The 17005-nt window shown below is 37.4% G+C and overlaps 1 protein-coding gene across 1 annotated transcript in view; it reads right to left on the bottom strand.

Annotated features, from left to right (window-relative positions):
• Positions 1–17005, bottom strand: part of SV2C (synaptic vesicle glycoprotein 2C) — a 300901-nt gene that overhangs the window by 208928 nt on the left and 74968 nt on the right. Inside the window, exon 2 of the mRNA XM_058275057.2 lies at positions 13532–14180. Coding sequence (XP_058131040.1) covers positions 13532–14108 — 577 coding nt within the window. The 5' untranslated portion in view covers positions 14109–14180. The remainder of the gene's footprint in view (positions 1–13531; positions 14181–17005) is intronic.

Below are 17005 nucleotides of genomic sequence, written 5' to 3'. Positions count from 1 at the left end.
CTACCACTTCCACCCCACCACTCCCCCCCCCAGCAACCCTCACTCCCATCATCATGACTCATCCATTGCACCTGGTAAGTACATCTCTGGGCATCTCTGCATCCCATGGTCAATGGTCTACATCATGGCCCATACTCTCCCACATTCCATCCAGTGGGCCCTGGGAGGATTTACAATGTCCGGTGATTGCCCCTGAAGCACCATCCAGGGCAACTCTAAGTCCCAAAGGCGCCTCCACCTCTCATCTCTTCCTGCCATTCCCCATACCCATCAGCTACCATGTCCACTTTTCCCACTCCAATGCCACCTTTTCTCTGTGGACCTTGGATTGGTTGTGTCCGTTGCACCTCTATGTCAAGAGGAGGCTCAGAGTCCACATGGATACTGGATGCAATCCTCTTGCTTTCAGTTGTAGGCCCTCTAGACTCCATGGTGTGGTGGTTGTCCTTCTTCAACTCCATCTTAGCTGAGTGAGGTGAGTCCAATAAATCAGATTGTAGGAGCTGAAGTCTGTTGGGGCTCAGGGCCTGGCTATCATATTGTCAGTCCAGAGATTCAAATCCCCTAAATACTGATATAGTTTCTGACTTTATGAATTTGCATATTCTAATATTTCCTATGAGTGAGATCATGCAATATTTGTTCTTTTGTGACTGGCTTATTTTGTTCAACATGTTGTCTTCAAGATTTATTCATATTGGTGCATGTATCAGAACTTCATTCCTTTTTATAGCTAAATAATATTCCAGTATGTGTCTATATGACATTTTATTTATCTATTCATCTGTGGATGGACAGCTGGGTTGCATCCTTCTTTTGGCAATTGTGAAGACTGTGGCTATGAATATCTGTGTGCAAATAACAGTTCAAGTCCCTGCTTTCAATTCTTTTGGGTATATATCTAGAAGCAGGATTATCAGGTCATGTGGTAATTCTAAACTTAACTTTCTGAGGAACCACTAAACCATTTTCCACAATGGATGCACCATTTTACATTTGCACTAACAAAGAATGAGTTTTCCTGTTTTTCTACATCCTCTCCAACACTTATTTTTTCATTAAAAAAAAAAGTAGTGGTTTTAGTGGGTATGAAATGGTTTCTCATTCTGGGTTTTGACTAGCACTTCCCTAATGACTAATGATGCTGCACATATTTTTTTAATGTGTGTATATCTACTTTGGAGAAATGTCTCATCAAGTCTTTGCCCACATTTACTTGGGTTATTTGTCTTTTGGCTGTTGAGTTACAAGATTTTTTTAGTACATTCTGAATATGAAACCCTTATCAGATATGTAGTTTCCAAATATTTTCTCCCATTCTGTCGGCTGACTTTTACTTTCATGATAAAGTCCTTTGATACACAAAAGTTTTTAATTTTGATGAAGTCTCTTCTATTTTGTTCTTTCATTGTTCATGCTTTTGATGTAAAGTCCAATAAGTCATTGTTTAACACAAGGGCCTAAATTTTTTTCCCTATATTTTCTTCTAGGAATTTTATAGTTTGGATTCTTATAGTTAGGTCTTTTATCCATTTCAAGTTAATTTTTTTATATAGTGTGAGGTTGGGGTCCACCTTCATTTTTTTGCATATGAATGTCCCCAATTATCCCAGCACTGTGTGTTGAAGAGACTACTCTTTCCCCAATTGAGCAGACTTGGCACCTTTGTCAAAAACCAATTGCCCAAAAAATGTGAGGGTTTATTTCTGAACTCTCAGTTCAATTCTATATTTCTTCCTTGTTCCAAGACCAGGTTGTTTTGATTACTGTACCTTCAAAATAAGTTTTAAAATCAGGAAGTGTGACTCCTCTAACTTTGTTCTTTTTCAGCATGGTTTTGGCTATTTGGTGCCCCTTACCCTTCCATATAAATTTGATGATTGGCTTTTCCATTTCAGCAAAGAAGGCTGGAATTTTGATTGGAATTGTGTTGAATCTGTAAATTGCTTTGGGTGGAATTAACATTTAATCATATTTAGTCTTCCAATCCATGAACATGGAATGTCTTTCCATTTATTTAGGTCTTTTTAGATTTCTATAAGCAAGGTTTTATAGTTTTCCTATTACAACTGTGATTAAATTTAATCCTAGATATTTGATACTTTTAGTTGCTATTGTAAGTGGATTTTTCCCTGACTTCCTCTTCAGATTACTATCTGCCACTTTGTTGAATTCATTTATTAGCTGTAATAACTTCATTTTGTGGATTTTTCAGAATTTTCTATATATAGGACTATGCTGTCTACAAGTAAGAAAAGTTTTACTTCTTCCTTTCCAATTCAGAAGACTTTTATTTCTTTGTCTTGCCTAATTGCTCTGGCCAGAACTTCCATTACAATGTTGAATAAGGTGGAGAGAGTGGGCATCCTGTCTTGTTCCTCATCTTACATGAAAAGCTTTCAGTCTTTCACCATTGAGTATAAAGTCATTTGTGGGTTTTCCACATATACTGTTTTACTGTGCTAAAAGTTTCTTGAAACAATATACCAGAAATGGGTTAGCTTTAAAATGGGAATTGATTAGGTTAAAAGCTTGAGTTCTGAGACTGTGAAAATGTCCAAATCAAGTATCAATGGAGATGCTGCCTCACCAAAGGTCAACTGCTGGTGATCCTGTACACCCACCACATGGCGAGGCACAATGGTGGCTCTGCTGGTCTCTGTCTCTCCTTCAGGCTCACTTTCTCCCTGAGCTCAGCTGTGGGTGACCAGGCACATGGCAGGGTCTGCTCCCCTCTCCCCTCTCCTCTGGAACTTATTTCAGCTTTGAGCTGCTCTGTTGATGGCTTTTCTCTCCCCCAGGTTCTCAGCATCTGGAGGCTTCTCTCTGTCACTGTGAGGTTTTTATTACTATATCTGTCGTTCTTTATTCCTTCATTTATAAAGGACTTTATTGAGTGGATTAAGACCCACCCTGGGTCATGTCCTACTGGAGCAATCTAATCAAATGGACTTTAACTGATCTAATCTAATCAAAGGTTCACAAGAGGCTCAATTTATGAATATAATTTTCTGGAGTCTACACAAAAGACTCAAACCAACACAAATGCCATTTATCATGTTGAGAGTTTCCTTCTATTCCTAGTTTTCTAAGTTTTTTTTTTAATCAAAAAATGGTGCTGGATTTTATCAAATGACTCTTTTGCATTAATCAGGATGATCATCTGTTTTTCTCCTTTATCCTGCCAATATGGTGTATTACATTAATTATTTTTCCTAGCTGATCCAAGGGTGGTCCACTCTTTGAGCCACCCTTGAATGGGATAAATCCCATTTGTTCATGGTATATAATTCTTTTAATGTGCTGTTGTATTTGGTGTGCTAGTATTTTATTAAGGATTTTTGCATCTATATTCATAACAGATATTGGTCTGTAATTTTCTTTTTTTTGTGGTATCTTTATACGGAGTTGGTATTAGGGTGTTGTTGGCCTCAAAGAATGAGCTAGGAAGTATTCCCTCTTCATCAAATTTTTTGAAGCATTTGAGCAGGAATGTATTAATTCTCCTTGGAATGTTTGGTAAAATTGACCATTGAGATGATCTGATTCTCTTTGTTGGGCTCCTCTTTGTTGGGAGGTTTTTGATTACTGATTCAGTCTCTTTACTTGTTTCTGTTCTGTTGAGGTCTTCAATTTTTTCTTGAGTCAGTGTTGGTTCTTTGTGTGTTTCTAGGAATTTGTCCATTTCATCTAAGTCATCTAATTTGTCAGCATATGATTGTTCCTAGTATCCTCTTATAATCCTTTTTATTTCTGTGGAGTAAGTAGTAATTTCACCCCATTCATTTCTGATTTTTGTTACTGTGTCCTCTTTCTTGTCAGTCTAGCTAAAGGTTTGTCAATTATCTTCATCTTTTCAAAGAACCAACTTGTAGTTTTGTTGATTCTCTATTTTATTTTTATATTTGTTGTTTCATTTATCTCCCATCCAACCTTTGTTATTTCTTTCCTCCTGCTCATTTTGGTGTACAATACTCTTCATTTTTTAGATTCTCAAGATGTGAGGTTATGTTTCTGATTTGAGATCTTTCTTCCTTTCTTTCTTAGGAGGTACTGGAGATTGAACATGGGACCTCATGCATGAGAAGCAGGCACTCAACCACTGTGCACTGAGCTACACCCACTTCCCTTTTCTTTTCAATGTAAGCATTTAGAGTTATAAATTTCTCTCTCTGTACTGCCTTTGCTGCATCCCATAAGTTTTGGTATTTTGTGTTTTTGTTTTCATTTGCCTCAAGATATTTCCCAATTTCCTTTGTGACTTCTTCTTTGAAACATTGGTTGTTTAAGCACTTGTTGTTTAATTTCCACATCTTTGTGAATTTTCCAGTTTCCCTCTTTTTTTTTTTTTTTCAGCTTTATTCCATTATGGTCAGAGAAGATAAATGGTGTGATTTCAATACTTTTTAAATTTACTGAGACTTTTTTGTAACCTAACATAATGTCTATCCTGCAGAATGATCCATGTGCACTTGAGAAGAATGTGTATTCTGCTGCTGTTGGGTGAAGTGTTTCATATATGTCTATTAGGTTTAGTTAGTTTATAATATTGCTCAAATCTTCTATTTTCTTATTGATCTTCTTTCTGAATGTTCTCACCATTTTGAAAGTGATATATTGAAATCTACTATTAATATCCAACTGTCTACTTCTTTCTTTAAACTTGTCAACTTTTATTTCATAGCTATTTGGGTTATACTGTTTGGTACATATATATTTCTAATTGTTATGTCCTCCTGTTGAAGTGACCCCTTCATTAGTATATAGTGACTGTCTTTGTTCCTCAGAATAGTTTTTGACTTAAGTTTATTTTATCTGATATTAATTTAGCTGCCCCAGATCTCTTTTAGTTATTATTTTGCATGGCATTTTTTTTCTTCCTTTCATTTTCAACCTACTTATGTCTTTGAATTTAAAGTAAGTCTCTTGTAAACAGCAATACTTAGGCTATACTTTTTAATCCATTTAGCCAATATTTGCCTTTTGACTGGAGTGTTTAATCCGTTTGCATTTAAAGTAACTACTGATAAGAAAGGACTTTCTTCTGCTCTTTTGTTATTTTGTCTTTTTAAGTTTTATTCCTCTTTTGTCTCTCAATTCTTCTGTTAATGCCTACTTTCATATTTATTTGATTTTTTTTTTGGTATTGTAACATTTTGAGTCACTTCTCATTTCCTTCTGTATATATTTTTCAGATATTTTCTTTGTGGTTACCATGTGGCTTAAATTTAACATCCTAAATCTATAACAGTCACCTTTGATTTGACAGCAACTTAACTCAATAGCATACACAAACACTGTTCCTATAACTCTCAGCCCCACCCCCTTTTTGTTGTACTTGTTATTAATTATATCTTTATACACTGAATGTCCAAAACCATAGATTTGTCATTTATTTTTTATGCATTTGCATTTTTAGAACCTGTAAGAAGTAAAAAGTGGAATTACATACCAAAATATACAATAAAATAATACTGGCCTTTATAAGTACCCATATGGTTACCTTTACCAGAGATCTTTACCTGTTTGTGCTACTTTGATCCATTGTCTATTGTCCTTTCCTTTCAGTCTGAAAAACTCCCTTTAGCATTGCTTGTAAGGCAGGTCTAATGGTGATGAGCCTCTTCAGTTTTTGTTTATTTAGGAATATCTTAACCTTGTTCTCAGTTTTGAAAGACTTTCCTCTGAATACAAGATTCTTGGTTGGCAAATGTTTTCTTTCAGCACTTAAATTATTTCATCCTACTGCCTTTTTGAGTCCATAGCATCTGATAAGAAATCAGCACTTAATGTTATTGGGGCTTCACTGGACATAACACATTACTTTACTCTTGCAGTTTTCAGAACTATCTCCTCGTCTGTGGCATTCAACAGTTTGACTACTATGTGTCAAGACATAATTCACTTTGAGTTTATCCTGTTTGGGGTTCACTGGAATTCTTGAATTTGTATAGTTATGTCTTTCATTAAATTTAAGAAATTTTTTACCATTAGTTCTTTGAATATTTCTTCTGCCCATTCTCTCTATCTTCTCCCTCTGGGACTCTCATAATGCATATGCATGTATTGGCATGAATGATCTTTCTGCTTCTCAGCCTGAATCATTTCAATGGTCTTGTCTTCAAGTTCACTGATTCTTATTGTCTGCTAGTTCCAATCTGCTGTTGAAACTCTCTATGGAATTTTTCGTTTTAGTTATTGTCATCTCCATTATTTCTAGTTGATTCCTTTAAAATTTTTCTATCTCTTCAATGAAATCCTCATATTATTCATTCATTTCATCATTTTCCTGTTACCTTTTAGTTTTTTTCCTCTGTGTTTTCCTTTATCTCCCCAGCATATTGAAGATGATTTTTTTAAAAAAATTTTGTCTGCTATGTCCAAAGTCTGTTCTTCTTTGTTGATTTTTTCTGATTGTTATCTTGTTCCTTTGAATGGCCATTTCCTCTTTCTCTGTTTATCTTGCAATCCTTTGTTTCACACTGTACATTTTAATAGTTAATGTGTTAACTCTGCAATTTAGTCCTTGAGCTGCCTGTTCCTTGGTTTGTATCCAGCTAGTAATATGACTGAGTCTTTTGAGTGCCGAGAGCTAACAAAAACAAACAAATCAATGCAAAAAGACACTTTCATAGTCTTTGCAAATGGGCTCTGAGTTGGTTGGTGCCCTCCTTCAGAGTTTATCCCTCCTATCAAGAGGATCTGTCCAAGGCAAAAGGGCACTGCAGAATATTCTCTGTGTTTTCAGACTCTGAGTCTTGTCCTGGACTTATCCTTGCTCATGACTTTAGGAATTCCCCTGATTAGTGGAATTGGAATGTCCCCTCTTCTCCCTATGAGACAGAATTTCTCCTCCTCCTGGGTGCGCCACTGTATGACTTAAAGTATGTAATTCTTTGTCCCTATCTGCTTTGACTTAATTGTTTCTTACACTGCTTTAGCTATCCACTAGCTACTTTTGCCTGCAGGGCAAGTGTTGAGAGAGTGAACCCAAGAAGAGTTTTCTGGTTCAGTCTTTCATGCTGCCACCTGATAGACTGGGACCAACATAGAGACATCCCAAACATGCATAGCAGTTACTCTGCTCCCTCCAGGACAGGGCCAAGGACCACAATGGAAGAAGAGGCTAACTTCACACCATGCAAGGAAGGTAAGAATGCCATGAGAAAATATATATTTTTTCTAGTAACATATATATGACCAAAAATTTCCCCTTCTAACAACATTCACACATATATAATTCAGTGCTTATCATTTTTAAAGATGCATTTTCTTGATTCAGCACTCACCCAGTTACTGTAACCCTTTAACTGCGTTCCAAAATTTTGAGGAAGATAGCTTTTCTAGGTTTTGCTAGTAGTTCAGTGATACTGGGGGTGGGGAGACACCCTCAAGTATCTTACACTACCATCTTGGTCTCCAATTTTTTTTTCTTTTTGTTCAATATCATTCACTTTTCATCCACAGCAATCTGCTTCTCTTTCAACTATCCTACTAAAACCTCTGTTCTGAAAATGACCAATGTATGTGGGAATTAAGTGTTACAGTTGGTATTTTCCTTGAAAAGAGTAAGTGAAACACATAGAGGATGTTTAGTTATTACTTAGTCAGGTTTAGTTGAGTGGTTTTTTTTGTTATTAAGTTATATTGAGTACATCATTTTCCATGTAATAATCAATTATTTTGTACTAGTCAACACCTGGTCATGGTTTCGTTCCTAAATATTACTCATCTTCCTAAGCAAGAAAGCACTTAAACCAGTAATGATTACACCTTGCTTCTCTAGATGGGTCTTAAGAGGAAATAGGCCAATGAAAGAAAAGCCAGCAACTCTGAGTTAACATTGTGTGAGAACAGCAGCCCACAAGGCATTTCTTTTTGCTTGATGGGCAAAGATAGAACTTCTTGCCTAAGGGTTCTCTCAGAACCCAACCTCTCTACTTTAACAACCCTTAGACAGGAACTAATATATAATCTGAGAGGGTTTGCTCAAATAGCCTCCCCTGTAAGCCACACAATCAGAGGAGAGAATGTTTGCTCCTCAAGAGGAGCTTCTGCTGTGTCCAGGGGTGGGAAATCTGGAGGACAGTAGGTCATGACATGTCACTTCACTCAATGCAGACTCTTCCCTTTAAAAAATTCCTCGCCTAGCTCCTTCTGTTTGACTCAAGAGCTATTTTCAGAAGTCAACAACTTCTTAAATGCTCTACCCAAGGGTCCATTTCAGCCTTTACTGCAAGACCCTTCAGCACCTTAGAATTAAACAGCCCTCATTCTTCCCACAACTCCCAGAGTTCCCCTCTCTCCTATTTGCTCTTCTTCTCTGGTTTGTCCTCAATCTCCTTCACAATGTCTTCCTCAGCCACCAGTTCTATAACTTTTATTCAGCAGAAAAAAAATATGGTCATTGCCAGCTTCATCTTATAACAAGACAGCTTCCAAACTTCTCAGCACTTCAGTCCACATGGAGAATAGCCCTATAGGTGTCCCGCTTCAGACATCCCCAAGACCTCAAAATGAGAATGTCTAAAACGAAACCTTTCATCTTCCTCCCTCTTGATGAAATCTGTTCTGTCTGCATAACCTAATTTGAAGAATTGACTTTCTTTCATTAACCAATCCCCCCAGAGCCTAACCCTTACAAACTAATCAATTACCAAATCTTTGTTGACTCTACCTTTAGAACAGCTCTCAAATCCATTCCCCTTTTTCCATGGCCTTAGTCAGGTCCTTACCTTTAGGTGGTCTCCCAGCCTGAAGTCTCTTTATGTACACTTCTCTCATGGCCACTGACACTTAACTTCCTTGTACTGGTAATCTCCAGACATTTCTGATTTCACCACACTATACCTTCCTTGGATCCAGAAACCATATCTTTTTCTTTAGGTACCATGGCTGGGGATTGAACTCAGGACTTGGTATATGGGAAGCCTGCACTCAATCACTGAGCCACATCAGCGCCTCTGAGTTGTTGTTGTTGTTTTTTCGTTTGTTTGCTTATTGTTTGTTTTTGTTTTTTTAGGAGGCACTGGGGAACCTTGTCTTTTTTTTTTTTTTTTGCCCTTTTATCCCCTGTAGTAACACTGCACTTTGCACATTTTAAGTGCTCAATAAATAAACGTTGGTGAAAGAAAATGGTTTATCATAAAGTGAATATACATATGTCCCCGAAGACCAGCTCATTAGATAATTAAATATTTACTCTAACTTCCTTCTAGTTTAATTAACAATGTTATACATAAACACAGATGTGCACATGCAGTATGCCCTTAGTTACCTTTAAATCAATCTTCTAGCAACCACAAAGGAAGGATCTATTTTCTAAATAATTAAAACTTAAACTGGTTCATATTTTTGTTCCTGGTCTTCCTTAAGGAAACTAGCAAAATGCTTAGTAGCAAATGAGAAATTATTTTGCAAATCTATATCATCAAAATGCTACCAAACATAGGTCATGCATCTTTCTTTCTTGCATTTTGATCCCACTGCTATGACTTAGTGTGGTAATTATATTACAAAGCTATTATTCGATGAAATGAAAATGGCAAAACAATTTAAATGCTTGTCTAAAAAGACTCCATTAGAATGCAATTATGAGTGAAATTACAATGGCAAAATAATTGAAATGCAAGTCTGGAAGGCACAGTTATGAAACCATTAAAATGCTTCTGTCAGGGACTCACAACATTGGGTGAAACTATTATCTTCTGGGGACACATTTTTGACTCACTAAAGCTGGCAACATTTATGGATGGGTGAAAATATCTGTGCTCCAATTGTTCTGCAGCATTATTTACACCTTTGTATGCCACCTGAGAGCATGTAATATCATGAGGGTTTATAGGTTTGTAGGATGGAATATTAAGACAACCACTTGTGATACTATGCTTCCATTCAGCAATAAGAAGGTAAAGGCACAAGGGCAAGCTTAGCTTAAATCTTTCTGTAATATTTCCAATGTAAAAACCTAGCATCATAGCATGGAAAATTTTTATTCTAAATTTAGGCCAGCAATTATTAGATATTTGTCTGGATGTATCCATAGGACTCTACACTCTTAAATGTTCTGCTGATAAACCCCTTTAACAAAATCTTGGTAAATATTTTGATGCCCTGGATTAATATGGATATACTTGCTCCTCAAAGAAACAAAAAGAAATATAAGTGCTAGATACAATATAAATAATGTTGAAATGATCTCTTTGATGAATGATTTAAGGAGCCTCTGCTGAAGCATATTCTTCATCTTGAGGATTTAACACACAAATGAGTCTACCAGCAAAAACATGCAAAATTTGTCCCCGCTGGGGACTGAATCATGTACCTCACAAAAGACATGTTCAAATCTTAATCCCTGTTCTTGTGGGTATGAAACAATCTGTAAATAGTATGTTTCAATATGTTAAGGCAAGTCAGGGTCTCAGGGTATGGATACATTTGTGCATAGGCTCTTTGAGGATCCTACTTGGGTGTGGCCAATTGAATCAGGGTAAATCTTAACAGGTTTTACTGGAGGCCTTTTAACAAGAAAACAGAAACCAGGGAAAGGCACAGGAGGAGAACGAGGACACCACCATGTGACGGAGTACTGCCATCATCAGAATGCTACGGACTCTGGTGGAAAGCATGGCCTTGCCGACATTTTTATTTTGGACTTATAGACTCCAGAACTGTGAAACAATACATGCTTATAGTTTAAGCCAACACATTGTGTGGTATTCATCATAGTGGCTCTGGCAAACTAAGGTACTGCTCTACCACTACTTCCTTCATAATCTGCCTTCATGGATCTATTTCTTTCCATCAAACAACTTAAGAAACAAATGCTTAAAGTGGGGTATATAAAATAAACAAGTGTTTAAAGAAAAAATTATGTAAATCCTTTTTTATTCATGATTCTCTCATGTTGTCATACAGGAAGCCAGGAAATGATATTTAATTTTTTTTTCTGGTATTTAATTTTAATCACACAGAAAATTCTCATCATCAATGATTATGACATTGATTAATAAAGTCACTAGGTATACATAGAGTTTTATAATTTTATTTTTCAATCTTTAATTTAAAGAAGTCCCTTGGAAACACAGACACCAAGTATTCTTAGGTTCTTTCATGGACTCCAAAACCCATAAAGATTTAAAATGCACATAAACATGTTCTCTGATGATGGCTTTGTAAATGGAATTTGAAAACCCTTGTGAACTAATGTTACTGAGTGCTTGAAGTGGACTCTTTTTTTTTTTTAAGGTACCAGGGCTGGGGATTGAATCAGGACCTTGTATGTGGAAAGCCAGCACTCAACCATCAAGCCACAGCGGCTGCCCTCAGTTGATTTTTTTCGTTTGTTTGCTTGTTGTTTTTTGTTGTTGTTATTGTTTTTAGGAGGCACCAGGGACAGAACCCAGGACCTCCCACATGGGAAGCAGGAGCTCAACTGCTTGAGCCACATCCACTCCCCTTGAAGTGGACTTGTTAAGTGTTGGGGTATTCCATGGGGTACATGCTTCTCAGTCTTCACCATCTCCCTCACATAAGCCTAGGGAGTGCTGACTGCAGCTTTATAACAATATGGACCTTGAGTTCATGATAAATTTAAAAAAATGAAATCTGCTATCTACATATTTTATAGAAAGGTCATATAGTTTTTAAACATACAATTTAAAATTTAATATGGTTTCAAATAGATTTTTAAATCATATGAGGGAATGAAGTTTTTCCCATTTAGGCAAAAAGATATGAACCTTGAAAGAGAAAGAAAAAGTCACATAGAGAAAACTCTGTGACTTAGAACGATAAAAATAAATTTAAAAAAAACATGAGCAAACATACACACAGATTATAGAAAAAACAAAAATTAGCAGGATCTTAATAACAGTTGAATTATAGTAGTATACATAAAATTTGAAAGCAGGGTGTTATGGGGAATTGGGAGTTAATGCAAAATAGGTGTGAGGGTTTTGATTTGGAGAGATGGGAAAATTTTAGTAATGGAAGGTGGTGAGGGTACTGAAATGTTATGAATGTGACTAATCCCACTCAATAGTATCCTTGGGAGTGGTTGAGATGGGAATGCTTAAGCTGTATACATGTTCCCACAATTTAAAAAAAAAAAGAGTAACTAAAGAGACAATAACAATTAGATGCAATACATGACCCTGTATGAGATTTAGCAATGGGTGAGGAAAGACTCAAATGGAAATTAATGGAATATAAGAAAAAAATTGGAATAAGCTTTTGCATCAAAGTTAAATTTCTTGAGCTTGATAACTACATTTCGGGTAGATACATAAGTCAGTATCCTGGTTCTTAGGAGATGTTCATGGCAGTATTAAGTGTCCAAGGAGCATAATGTATACAGACTACATTCAGCGTTCAGCAGAGAGAGAGAGAGAGAGAGAGAGAGAGAGAGAGAGAGAGAGAGAGAGAGAGAGAGAGATGGCAGATAGAAAGAATGACACAGCAAATGTGGCAAGATGTTAAAACAGGTGGATCTTGGTATCTGAGGAGCTAGGGGTATGTTGGAGTCTCTGTATGGAGTTTGTATTCTTTTTTAACTGTACTGTAAGTTTGAAAGTATTTTAAAATTAAAAGTTAAAATTACAAGTTAACAGGGAGGTAAAGATGGTCAACCACCACATCAGGGAACCAAGAGTACCTACAACTGCAAGCAGGAGAATTCCACCCATCAACCACATGGGATCTAATTCCCCTCTTGATATAGAGGTGGAGTGGACATCACCATCCCAGGGTCCACAGGATGGAGGAATAAAATATGGATTAGAGTGGACTTACTGGTATTCTACTATAGAACTATTGTGACTAGTAATGGAAGAAATTGTAGCATTGATGTGGAGAAAGTGGTCATGGCAGTTGCTGAGGGCAGGGAGAGGGAAGAAGAGATGTGTGATGTGGGGGCATTTTTGGAACTTGGAGTTGTCCTAAATGATATTGCAGGGACAAATGCTGGACATTATATATCCTGCTATAACCCACTGAATTACTGGGGGAGAATGTATACTACAATGTAAACTATTATACATGCAGTGCAGCAGTGCTCCAAAATGTATTCAACAAATGCAATGAATGTGCCACAATGATGAAAGAGGTTGTTGATATGGGAGGAGTGGGTGGGGTGGGGTATATGAGAACCTCTTATAATTTAATGTAACATTTTTTGTGATCCATGTATCTTCAAAAAAATACAAATAAATAAATAAATAAATAAAAATTTTTGAAAAAGAAAGGGGGGCAAGGCAAAAAAATAAGTTGGACTGATGGATGGAAGGATAGATAGTGGGATGGATATATGATAAAGAAAACAGTAAATGTTAACGATAAAATCTCGATAGTAGATATACACAGTTATTCACTGCACAATTCTTTCGATTCTTTTGTATGTTTGAAATTTTTCATGGCAAATTGTTGGAAAAATGCAGTGCTCTAGAATAAAAGTATTTACTCTATTTGTTGATAACTGCTCTCCACAAATAAACCAGTTTCAGAATTTTTCTCACTGACATGGCACACTCACCTAGCCATCCAGATCCTGAATTTGGTATGCACAGATCTGTCTCAGCACTGGGCAACACGAAACCAACGACGAACACTTCCACGCCATCTGCCATGAGGGCCATGCCCAGTACGAAGAAAAGGGCCCACTGAAAACGCCCGTGACCACACTCTTGGATGATCAGCTCATACTGCTGGGCTAGCTCTTCCTCATCGGCTCTTCTCTCTGACTCCAGATCCTGCCGGTCCTTGTACTCGTCACCCTTGGGCTGCCCCATTGACACTGTGCCATCTTTTCCTTGGTTCATACTGGGGATTCCCTGATACTCCCCTTCGTAGATTTCATCATCTTCGTCATGCCCCTCGGTAGCTTCACTTGAACCTTCATCATCATTGGCCTCTCCATCATAGGTTTCTCCGGGCGGGTAATAGTCGTCATCATCTTCATCTTGGAACCGACTGTAGGACCTCTGGGTGTATTCGTCTTGAGCCCGGTCCACTGCTTGATTCACTTTTTTTACTGTTTGTTTCTTCACTTCTTTGGCAATGTCTTTGGCACCTTTCATCAGTGAAGTCCTATCCTTGTAAGAGTCTTCCATCTTTTCTCAACCAATGGCAATGAGAAGATGAGAATTTTCTGCTGACTCATCCACTTTGGGCTCAAAATGGAACTGTAAGAGAAGAACCAGAGAGCACATATTATTACTTTCTATGTTTTTTTTTAACTCCATCTATTTCTTTGTCTCTTTTCACTGCCCCACAGTCTAAGATCACAGAAGTAGCTTCTCTTTTCTTTGATCTCACTGTGCATAGACACTCTATCCTTGTTCTCTGCTCAAGTGTGATCAGTACTTGGAGTATTTAAGGTTCTTCTTCTTCTTATTGTTATTATTGTTTTGTTTTTAAGGAACTTTATATAGAATACCTCAGTATTACCCTGAGAATAAAACAGGACATCTTGAAAGTGCACCCAACAGAAAGGGAGCTGATGCTTAATGTATGTAGAATTTTTAATAAGATTTATTGTAAATGTATAGAAATGAATAGAGTTGATGGTAACACATTATAGTGAGTGTAACTAATTTGCTGATTTGTAAATGTGATGGTGGCTGAAAGAGGTAATCTGTGGATATAATATTTCAATTGAAAGGAAGCTAGAGAATAGTCTAGGGACTGTATAACAGTGATTTCTGGTGGTAGATGAAGATTGTTGTTAATAATATAACAATGTTCTTTTACAAAGTGTTAAGAACATGGTGATACACAGGAAAGCCAATGTTATTTCTGGATTATATTTAACAGTAATATTGTAATGTTTTTGCAGCAATGGAAAAGAAGCTACTATATCAATTCTAAAAGGGACAATAGGGAGTACAAGGGGTAATGAAAACATTCTAAAATTGAAGTGATGACAGCACAACTCTGTGATGAAAATGAGAACTACTGAGTGCACACTTTGAGTGGATTGTACAAAGCATTAGACTATATAACACAGTGAATCTTGTGGTGGAAGATGGATTATGGTTAACAGAACATATATGAGAACTTTCTCTCAAGAACTATAATAAGTATATAATACTAATATAGGGTGTCAATAATCGGGGGACTTGGGGGAAAATACATCTAATGTAAGATATTGGCTATAGCTAGTAATGTTATGAGGATGCTTTTCATAGTTTATAACAATTGTATCATAACAATGCAAGGTGTTGGTGGTGGGGTAATGTATGGTAGCCCTGTGTGATGATATACATGTTTGTTTTGTAAGTTCACAACTTTTACTCTACACTTAGTGTTTATGGATGATCATGTACAAATGATAAACTTCAATTTTAAAAAAGTAAAAAAAAAAAAGAGCCACAGAGAGAGCAGAAGTCAACAGATCCCAGAAGAGAAGGGAGAGGCCATGAGAGGCCAACATGTGCATTGCCATGTAGCAAGGACTGCTGGCAGCCAGCCAGCCCCAGAAGGCTAGTGTTTTGGAAGAAAGCAACACCTTGATGGTGCCTTGATTTGGACTTCTAGCCTCAAAACCATGAGCCAATAAATTTCCATATTTAAGAAAAAAAAGTGTATCCAACACATCTTGACCATGCTATAACCCTATTGAGAAAAAGAATATTGCTCACAGATACACATACATACACAGCAAAGGAAAACCAGAGTATTAGCAGAGGAACGCTGCTTGACTTTATTTCTTCACATTGCAAAAAGAAAACAAAAACTAAAAAGCAAGCAAGCATCCCTACTATAGCAGTGGGATATTGTTTATGAATTCCAAAAATAGATATTGGATTGTGCTTGTGAACTGATCTGTCCCTCCAAGCATATTAGATTGGACTAGATTCAGAGGTTTCACTAGTAAAAGTGATTAAGGCTTTGATTGGGCCACATCAGTAGGATGTTGAGTGCCTGCCCCCTTGGTGGGTGGGGATCACAGAGAAAACAAGATAGCAGAAGAGTTAGTTGGAGTTTTGAGCTGGAGCCCCAGAAATAAACATACAGAGAAGCATATATGGCAGAAAAGCCCCGGGAAGGGAGATGAACCATTTGCCCGGCAGTCTGCAGCTAGCCTGGTAGAGATAGCAGAGCCGCTGAGCCTGGAAAGAGGCAAGCCTCGGGTAGAACCCAGGGAGCCTGAACTCTTGCTCCAACACCTGCAATAGATTTTGGTGAGGGAAATAACTTAAGCTTTATGGCCTGGTAACTGTAAGCTTCTACCCCAAATAAATACCCTTTATAAAAACCAACTGATTTCTGGTACTTTGCGTCGGCACCTGTTAGGCTAATACACCTACATACAATGTTATTACACTATGAATATATATATATATATAATACTTGTAAAATTGTGTCCCCTCCCCCACTTTCATTGTGTCTTCTTCCTGTAAAGGATAACAGAGACTGACATGGCACCCAAAATTGTCAGTGAGGTGTTTTCCCTAAGTATACCAGTTTTATCTATAGGAAATAGGGAGAGTTTAGCAAATGATTTCACAGGCACCTTTGATAAACATTGAATTATAATGTATGGTCTGTCCTGCTTGGATCAGTCTTTTCAGAAACCACCCCAGACCAGCAAGGAAAGGCAAATTGCATGCAATGTCCCTTCACAGCCTGAAGGCCTCGGACTCTATCTCATTCCCTCATCTCTGGACACCAACACCTACCCCTACCCTGCATGGTCACTGTGCCCTTCCACCTTGTCCTACTGAAGTTAGCTGCTTCCTGGAGACAGAGTCTCCAGCTTCCCCTAACTCATCACTTGGCCGCCTTTCTCACAGAGAGTCCCCTATGTCCCAGCTCAGTACATCTGGACTAACCTCACGGTAAATTATCTTTCACTTGGTCACTGCGCTGACATTTCTGGTGGCTCAAGTGAGCCAACGTCAGGTCCACCCTCTTACAAAGTTGATATAAATGTAAAGAAGTCATTCTCCCCATCATTAATTCCCTGAGTTCTAAGCTGTGGCAGCACTAATTTATATAATGGTCC

This window comes from Dasypus novemcinctus, chromosome 2 (assembly GCF_030445035.2).
Source record: "Dasypus novemcinctus isolate mDasNov1 chromosome 2, mDasNov1.1.hap2, whole genome shotgun sequence".
NCBI lineage: Eukaryota > Metazoa > Chordata > Mammalia > Cingulata > Dasypodidae > Dasypus > Dasypus novemcinctus.
This window is presented reverse-complemented; position numbering and strand designations above follow the sequence as displayed.